General features: G+C 35.3%; 1 protein-coding gene across 2 annotated transcripts in view; it reads left to right on the top strand.

Annotated features, from left to right (window-relative positions):
• IFT74 (intraflagellar transport 74) overlaps window positions 1-9,988 on the top strand; it is a 123,118-nt gene that overhangs the window by 35,020 nt on the left and 78,110 nt on the right. For both annotated transcript variants that reach the window (XM_061425113.1, XM_061425112.1), the window contains exons 9-11: window positions 1,558-1,696; window positions 3,095-3,157; window positions 8,303-8,446. In XM_061425113.1, the coding sequence (XP_061281097.1) occupies window positions 1,558-1,696; window positions 3,095-3,157; window positions 8,303-8,446 (346 nt within the window). The remainder of the gene's footprint in view (window positions 1-1,557; window positions 1,697-3,094; window positions 3,158-8,302; window positions 8,447-9,988) is intronic.

The raw sequence follows: 9,988 nt of genomic DNA, 5'->3' as shown, positions 1-9,988 counted from the left end.
AGCCCTTTATGGGCCTTTGATTTATTAATGATATAATTTCTAATTTGTAACCATTTTAAATAGTTTTAAAAAGAGATGTCATCATTTGGTTTGTTCTTTTCTTTTGAAAATAGAAAAAAAAAATAAATAGAAATTCCAGGTTGTCTGTTTCGTTATATTTATCTTTTATTTGGTTATTATGAGATTCTGTCTATAGGAAAATTTCTGAGTTTAGATTATTTTATTATGGTAGTAGGGTATGAGAGTGTAAAGTGTGTGGAGGATAGATATTTGGATCTGTGAGACTTACCTAGTGATTGTGAAAACTGTTAAAGTTGATATCTGTATTTGAAAGAGATTGAATAGAATAATTATATTTTAAACTTAAAGTAGAAATTTGTGATATTGAAACAGAATTTAATTTTCAAGCAAGATTCAAGATTCAAATTCAAAATTTCTTTTTATATGTAATCTTGAAGTATTTAGATGATAACTATCATCCTACCTCTATTTTTTTCAGAATTTTTCTCTACCCTTTGTATAATTGATCTTGCATAGGTAGTAAGTGCACATCACTGGTACTTTTTGTGATTATTTGATAAAGATGGTTATTGTTTGTAATTAATATCATACTGCTGCTGCTGCTGCTGAGTCGCTTCAGTCGTGTCCGACTCTGTGCGACCCCTGAGACGGCAGCCCACCAGACTCCCTGTCCCTGGGATTCTCCAGGCAAGAACACTGGAGTGGGTACTACTTATATAATTAGACTTGTAATGTTCCTATTATATTCTCAAGGAAATTAGCTAATTATTTTACAGTGCTAAAGAACAGTTGATAATTTAGAAATATCAATTTTAATTAAAGCAGTAAAGAAGTTAAAGAAAATATATTAATTTAAAGCTATGAACTTTAAAATCAGATTGGACTGTTGATTTTCTTACTCTGCAGTGTAATCAGAGCTGTGTTACTTTAAATGATTTGGTAAACCGTACAAGATTTCCAAGATATCAAAGAATTCTATAGCAAAAAGATACTTGAAAACCACTGTTTTAAAATTTAACTTTCTTGTTAATCTTGAGGATATGATAAGAAGTACAAATGCATTCTGATCTATATAAGACTTTAAGGATTTTCTGTGATAAACTTTGTATTTTCTTACAAGAAAGTAAAATGGAGAATAAGAAAATAGAAGGATTTGAGGATGAGAAGAGATGGATGCTAAAAAAGTCTGTGTTGATGGGGCAAATTTCTGTGTTCAGGTAGCTCGGTGATAAAGAGTCTGCCTGTAGTACAGGGGAGACGGGTTCAATCCTTGGGTTGAGAAGATCCCCTGAGGAAGAAAATGGCAATCCTGGTATTCTTGTCTGGGAAATCCCTTGGACAGAGGAGTCTGTCAGGCTGCAGTCCATGGCATTGCAAAAGAGTCAGACACAACTATGCAACTGAACACCAGCATAAGGAGTTATCACAAACTGCGGTTGAATAACTTATAAGTATCCTATGTACTTGAGACTGAGTAAAGTTAATTGATTTTCTCTTCATTATAGTAAGAGGAATATTGCATACTTTTGATTTCAGGAAGGAAAAACAAATTAGAAGTGTAGAAGAAGAAATTGAACAGGAAAAACAAGCAGCAGAGGGTATTATCAAAAATATGTCTCCTGAAAAACAAGTCAAGTATATAGAAATGAAAACCACAAATGAGAAATTATTACAGGTAATACTAGCTACTACTCTATGCTGGACTACAGCAATCTTACTACTGAAAATATGTTCTGAAAGTGGGCAGGATTGGCATCCCCTGAGAGCTTGACTAGACCTACTGATCAGAGTCTTCATTTTAACAAGATGATTCATACAAACCTTTAAATTTTGAAAAAACTCATCTAGAAAACTTTGTTTTCTTATGTTGTACAGTGACATAACTTTTACTATATTATTCAGTTCTGTGCATCATTCATTTTTGCAGGTCATAAAGATATCAATACATGAAGCGCTTATTTTTTAATGAGCTTTTAATGAAAACATTAAAAGGCCATATACAACAGAGCCATATGGATATTTACTTTCTTTCCTTTTCTTTCTTCCTAATAAACACCTTTTACTTGCTGTGTCCTCAGTTTGAACAGCTGTTGTCCCCTAATATGGTAAGCAATTTGAATGACTGCTGAGGGGTATTGAGACTGCTCTCAGCATTCAGTCATAATGGTGACTCAGGTTTGCAAGGTATTATTGCCCTTTCATGCCCAGATTTTCTTTAAGCAAGCAATTAAAAGAGAATTAGTCCCCACAAATATCAATGAATGTAGTTTTAGTTTCTCAGATAATTCTTTATTGACAATTTAATATAATTTTTTATTTCAGACACAATTTATGAAACATGATAAAACATTGATGAAAGAGTGTTATAAAAATGCTGAAATACTATCAAAATATAGCTAATATTGCACAGGGGTTTTTGAATGGGTCTAGTTGGCCCTTGAACAACTTGGATGTTAGGAACAGCAACCCCTGTGCAGTTTAAAACCTGTGTATAACTTATAGTTTGCCCTCAGTGTCTGAGGTTTCGCATCCACAGATTCAACCACCTTTGGACTGAGTAGTACATATTTCTTGAAAAAAAATCTGTATGTCATTGCACCCATGCAGTTCAAACCTGTTATGTTCAAGAGTCAATGGTAAACAGTTGAAGGGTCTTATCCCTAAGAGTGTGCTATGTAAATTGCTATAGGTCTTAGCCTTAAGAGAAAATGGTCAAAAAATATGGAAACATGGTTAAAAAGTCAAATAAAAATTATAGCTTTAAACAGTAACATCATTAATTTAAAGTCTTCTGATATTTGATATTCTCCAAACACAGTGATGATTCACTGAAAAGTTCTGGCTCCCTTTTAACAATTCATGAAGTATTTAAAAGGTAGATCATGGTAAGATTTTTAATAATGATGAAATAAATTGGCAAAATAGAAATAATGTTAATAAATTCTAGTCAAATTATAAGATATGGGTTGAAAATGTTTACAAAAGTTACTTCAACACATATATTTGAAATGTTGATAAATAAATTATTCTTATGTAATTTGCATATATATTTGCTTTTTTCCCTTCTTCTTAGGAATTAGATACACTTCAGCAACAGCTAGATTCACTGAATATGAAAAAAGAGAGCTTGGAATCTGTAAGTATAAAAAATAGTAAAAAAATAGATTCAGTGGGCATGGAAGCCCACTCCAGTGTTTTTGCCTGGAGAACCCATGGACAGAGGAGGCTGGCAGGCTGCAGTCCAAAGGGTCTCAAAAAGTCGGGACGTGACTGAAGCGACTTGGCACATCATGGCAGATTCAGTTATTGAGTACCTACCTGTACAAAAATCAGGGTGCCTGCTGAGGCACACAAAATCTAATGGTAATTTTAAAACATGTGAACAAGAGACTAAAAACAAATGAAAAAGGGGAGGTCAGTTCGTTAAAGATGTAAAAGCTCGCATTTGCTTTATTATTTATGTAAAGCGTTTTGAGGGCTTCCCTGGTGGCTCAGAGGTTAAAGCGTCTGCCTGGAATGCAGGAGACCTGGGTTCGATCCCTGGGTCGGGAAGATTCCCCCGGAGAAGGAAATGGCAACCTACTCCAGTACTCTTGCCTGGAGAATCCCATGGATGGAGGAGCCTGGTAGGCTACAGTCCATGGGGTCGCAAAGAGTCAGACACGACTGAGCGAAAAGCATTTTAAAATTCACAAAACATATTTGTTATAAAATATTAAATAAGATGAATGTAAAGATGCCTGTTTCTTTTCTCTCTTTCTAGACAGTTGCTCTTACATTTGCTGAGTGCTTATTATGTGCTTTTTTGAGCTCTTCATATGTGTCACCAGCATTGTTATTTTACCTTCACAACAGTCCTCTAATCCTATCTTTGTTTTACTGTTGACAAAAACCTCAAGTCGAATGTACAGTGGATATACTGTATGCAGCTTTTGTTTTTTTTTAATATAACATTCTCTCTCAAATGTCTGTTCATGTCAACTCTTAAGATATCTCCCTCATTATTTGAAATTACTGCACTATACTACATTGCATGATTATATATAGCACAGCCTTGTAGATGACTAGGCTTTTCATAGTTTTTTTTAAGATTATGAAACAATGTTGTAGTAAAAATATACATTTTTGCTGAGTTACTATGAGTGTATCTTAAGATAAATTTCCCACATTGGGTAAAAAGTTACAAACTTCTAAAATGTTGTGACATTGCCAAATTGCCTTCCGAAAAGCTTGTTTCATTTTATACTCCTAATCCCAATGTATGAAAGTGTGCATTTCCCCATATATTCATTAATAGCATGCATTATCAATCCATCGTTTGCCTCCTTTGTCAAAAATAAGGTATCCATAGGTGCATGGGTTTATTTCTGGGCTCTCTTGTTCCATTGGTCTATGTTTCTGTTTTTGTGCCAGTATCATACTGTCTTGATGACTGTAGGTTTGTAGTATAATCTGAAGTCAGGAAGGTTGATTCCTCCAGCTCCATTCTTCTTTCTCAAGACTGCTTTGGCCATTTGGGGTTGTGTTTCCATATGAAATGTGAAATTTTTTGTTCTAGTTCTGTAAAGATGCCATTGGTAATTTGATAGGGATTGCATTGAATCTGTAGACTGCATTTGGTAGTATAGTCATTTTCACAATATTGATTCTTCCTACCCAGGAACATGGAATATCTCTCCACCTGTTTATGTTGTCTTTGATTTCTTTCACCAGTGTCTTATAATTTTCTATATACAGTTATATAGGTTTATTCCTAGATATTTTATATGTTTTTGTTGCAGTAATGAATTCCTTAATTTTTATTTCTGATTTTTCATTGTTAGTATACAGGAATGCAAGTGATTTCTGTGTATTGATTTTGTATCCTGTGACTTTGCTAAATTCACTGGTTAGCTCTAGTAATTTTCTGATAGTATCTTTAGGGTTTTCTATGTATAGTATAATGTCATCTGCAAAAAGGGAGAGCTTTACTTCTTTCTGATCTGGATTCCTTGTATTTCTTTTTTGAAATAAATTTTTTATGTCACTCTTTTTGGCATTAGTACATATATGCCTAAAACTACATGAATGTAAAGAAATGTTACAATATTCTCAAATGAAGAAAATGTAAATCCCAACTCTGTTTAACCTTAGCTGGATTCCTTTGTGGGTTTTTTGGTAGGAGGGTGGACTTGTTCTTTAAAACAACATTATGTCAAATATCAGTCAACAGATATTTAATATCTGCTGTATGCTCACTACTGTGCTAAGTATTATTGATTCAGTTCACAGGTGTGTGAAAAAAATCAGGTGAAGGATCAACATGAGCTTGAGTCTTCAGGAATGGTTTTATCAAGATGAAATTTGAACATGTCTATAAGTGGTTAAGTAAAATGGAAGGGGAAGATACTGTGAAGAGGGATATCTCAAAATGTCTGCATTTTTTTCTGCTGATGTTTTATTATCATGACTTTTCACCTGAAGCTAATATATTGTTGGTACAAAAGTAATTGTGGCTTTGAATTGTTGAAATTTGCCATTTGATATTGGAGAAGGAAATTGGCAACCCACTCCAGTGTTCTTGCCTGGAGAATCCCAGGGACTGGGGAGCCTGGTGGGCTGCCATCTTACGGGGTTGCACAGAGTCAGACATGACTGACGTGACTTAGCAGCAGCAGCAGCCATTTGATATTGTAATACATTCTTAAATAAATATGGTTCTGTTATACATCATTTTAATGCATATTTCTCACTTCATGTTTTCTTGCTAGTGACTTATTACTTGCTATTTATTTATATTTATTTTAGAATATAGAAATGATGTTAGACAAAAAGCAAATTGGAGCAATTTTTTTTATTTGAGGATTTTTTTTTATTCGACTTCAAAATGGGTCATAAAGCAGCAGACACAACTCACAACATGAGCACTGCATTTGGCCCAGGAATTGCTAACAGACATACAGCGCAGTGGTGTTTCAAGAAGTTTTGCAAAGAAGATGAGAGCCTTGACGATGAGGAGTGCAGTGGCCAGCCATCGGAAATTGACAAAAACCAATTGAGATCTATCATCATAGCTGATCCTCTTACATCTACACAAGAAATTGCCTAAGAACTCAGCATCAACCATTCTACAGTCATTCAGCATTTGAAGCAAATTGGAAAGGTGAAAAAGCTCGATAGATGGGTGCCTTGTGAACTGACCGAAAAGCAAAAAAATCATCATCCTGAAGTGTTGTCTTCTCTTATTCTATGGAACAACAATGAACTATGTCTCAATTGGATTGTGACATGCAATGAAAAGTGAGTTTTATGTGACAACTGGTGACAACCAGTTCAGTGATGGGACTGAGAAGAAGCTTCAAAGCACTTCCCCAAACCAACTTATACCGTAAAAAGGTCTTAGTCACTGTTTGGTGGTCTGCAGCCCATCTGATCCTCTACAGCTTTCTGAATCCAGAAAGAATTCAACAGAAAGGGCCCAATTCTTTGCCACGATAATGCCCGACCCCATGTTACACAAGCAATGCTTCAAAAGTTGAAAAATTTGGGTTATGTAGTTTTGCGTCATGCACCATATTCACCTGACCTTTCACCAACCAATTACCAGTTCTTCAAGCATTTCAACAACTTTTTGCAGGGAAGTGCTTCCACAATCAGCAGGAGGCAGAAAATGCTTTCCAAGAGCTAGTCGAATCCTGAAGCACGGATTTTTATGCTACAGGAATAAACAAACATTTCTTGTTAGCAAAAATGTGTTGTTGCTATTTTCATTAATAAAGATGTGTTTGAGCTTAGTTATAATGATTTAAAATTCATGGTCCAAAACCACAGTTACTTTTGTACCAACCTAATACTTACACTGTGTATATAACCCTTTGCCTGTGGACTTTCAGACATTTCCTCTTGTTCACTTTTTCCCTTTTTTATTATTTTTTCTCTTTTGCTTTCAAAAAGGAGGAGCTCTTCCCTCTTAAAAATCTTATTAATGCTGTGGGCCTGCTTTCAGATATCAGCATTAACTTTTATTTTTGTTAACTTAGAAAAATTCTTTAGATCTCAGATAATCAATTTTCACATCTGTAAAACAGAATTAATGGTACTGTCTTACAGAGTTGCTTTGAGTGTTAAAAGAATATGAAGTATAAAGTCTATACTTTATATATAAGTACATATACTTATAAAGTATATATGTATAAGGTATATAAAGAATTTGAAGTATAGTGCCTGCCACAGAATACATGCTCAATAAATAGTAGCTTCAAATGTCATTTTCATCATAATCACCACTAACACCCCTAGCTCTTTTTATTTTCTTTTGAAATTATGCTATGCCTTATTTTCTCTTTGTGAACAGTAGAACAGTGGGGAATACATGGTAATTTTACTACTCATTTCTACTGGTTTCCTAGTGCTGCTGTAATAAAGTTTTACAAACTGAGTGACATAAAACAACAGAGGAAATATTCTAATACTTCTGGAGGCTAAAGGTCTTAAAGTATCAGCAGAGACTTGTTTCCTCTGGAACACTAGGTAGAATCCTTCCTTGCCTATTCTTAGCTTCTGGTACTGGCTGTCAGTCCTTGGTATTTGCTCCTTAACTTGTATCTGTATCACTCTGTTCGCCGGTGTCATCAAATGGCATTCTCATGTATCTCTGTGTGTGTGTGTATGTATGTATCTCTGTTTTTATCCTCATGTATCTCTGTTTTTATCTTTTCCAATAAAGACAGTAGTTATACTGGATTAAGATTCACCTTAATGAGCTCAAGATATCAGAACTTAATTAAATCTGCACAGACTGCATTTCAAATTAGGTCACGTTCACAGGTGCTGGAGATTAGGACTTCAATGTATATTTTGGGGGGATATAATTCAACCCATAACATTGTAGGAAAGCATATATATGATCTATTTAGGGGAAAATATCTTCCTTCTAGAGATCAGTTCTTTGGCCTTTGGATTAGGTTTTGTGGTTCAAGTTATACATAGATCATTTTGTTTTCTTTATTATCTTCCCTCTGGTAGAGATGTCTGTATCTTTGTTTAGGTCTTATATTTAGAAACTAAAATAAACTAAAGCTACCACCTTCTTGTGAATCTTAGACTGAATCGCTTACAAACGTATATAGGGATTTATTTTTATTCTTCAGTGTTTAGAATTTGTAGCGTTCTTGAGTATTATACATATTTGATATCTCTATTTAAAAAAGCTCGTAGTTTAAATTTGTCCTTAGTTATAAACTGGAAACTATTTGAATAGTTTTTGATAAAATACTAAAATTATTTTTTTAATTCTCTTTAGGAAATCGCACACTCCCAGGTAAAACAGGAGGCTGTATTGTTACATGAAAAACTTTATGAGTTGGAGTCCCATCGAGATCAGATGATTGCAGAAGACAAAAATATGGGATCTCCAATGGAAGAAAGAGAGAGATTACTCAAGCAGGTAGGAAAAACAAACATACTTATTTTAAAATGTCAGGATTTGGTAAATGTATACATTTGTTTTATTTAAGGCATATGCATTGAACAGAAAGCCAATAAGCTTGTTTAAAAAACAAAAGGGTGAAAAGCAAACTCCACCTAAATTAATATGAACTGCTTGACCAAGAAAATCCAGATAAAAGTCATTTCTCACATAAAAACTTTTTATTTTTTTTACTTAAATTCTAATTTTGTATGGTCTTCATGCATATTTGATCATTTTTTAATGTTTTGGTTCCTTACAAGAAAAACCCTTCTTATTGGTCAGTAAATAATTAGACAATCTTACGGAAAATGTATTCCATTATTTGCTTTAGGCCTCATATTTGGAAAGTTAAGTGCCCCAAGGCTGATGACTTTGTGTGGTTATTTCTATCAGTGCCTGGATGAAAGTGAATGGATTTAAAATGTCCTGTGAGATCACAGTATGTCAGCATGTTGTATCACATGTGTTCAGTAGTTTTCTCACTGCGCCAAGGCTGGCTTTAATTTAGCCTATTATTTATCCTGAGACACCCTAAAACACCCTAAACATACAGCCCTTAGGAGCCTATATATTTGGGAAACAGCTCTAGTGAATAACCTGTAAATGGGACTCCTTTGTGGTCTGAGATTGAATCCAATGGGTTTGTAAGAACAGTAAGGATCACCTCAGGCTTCCCAGGTGGCATTAGTGGAAAAGAACTGGCCTGCCAGTGTAGGAGACACAAGAGGCGCAGGTTCAATCCCTGGGTTGGGAAGATTCCCTGGAAGAAGGCATGGCAACCCTCTCCATATTCTTGCTTGGAGAATCCCATGGACAGGGGAGCTTGGTGGGCTAAGTACATAGGGTCACAAAGAGTCAGACTCAAATGAAGCAACTTAGCACACACAGGAGCTATTTAGGTATTAGAATCATTCCATAAAGGTATTATAATCTAGAATCTCTGAAACTCCTTGGAAAGAGATCATTGAAGGGGACTAAAGAGTGATCCTGGGATAGAATTGCTAAATAAAATATAGAAGATTAAGTTAAATTTGAATTTCAGATAAGCAATGAATAATCTTTCAGAATAAATATATACATAAAGATAATAGATCAGATCAGATTAGTCGCTCAGTCGTGTCCGACTCTTTGCGACCCCATGAATCGCAGCACGCCAGGCCTCCCTGTCCATCACCAACTCCCAGAGTTCACTCAGACTCATGTCCATCGAGTCAGTGATGCCATCCAGCCATCTCATCCTCTGTCGTCCCCTTCTCCTCTTGCCCCCAATCCCTCCCAGCATCAGAGTCTTTTCCAATGAGTCAACTCTTCGCATGAGGTGGCCAAAGTACTGGAGTTTCAGCTTTAGCATCATTCCTTCCAAAGAAATCCCAGGGCTGATCTCCTTCAGAATGGACTGGTTGGATCTCCTTGCAGTCCAAGGGACTCTCCAGAGTCTTCTCCAACACCACAGTTCAAAAGCATCAATTCTTCAGCGCTCAGCCTTCTTCACAGTCCGACTCTCACATCCGTACATGA

The sequence above is a fragment of the Bos javanicus genome, chromosome 8, assembly GCF_032452875.1.
Source record: "Bos javanicus breed banteng chromosome 8, ARS-OSU_banteng_1.0, whole genome shotgun sequence".
NCBI lineage: Eukaryota > Metazoa > Chordata > Mammalia > Artiodactyla > Bovidae > Bos > Bos javanicus.
Note: the sequence above shows the minus strand (reverse complement) of the source record. Positions and strands in the feature narration are given on the sequence as shown.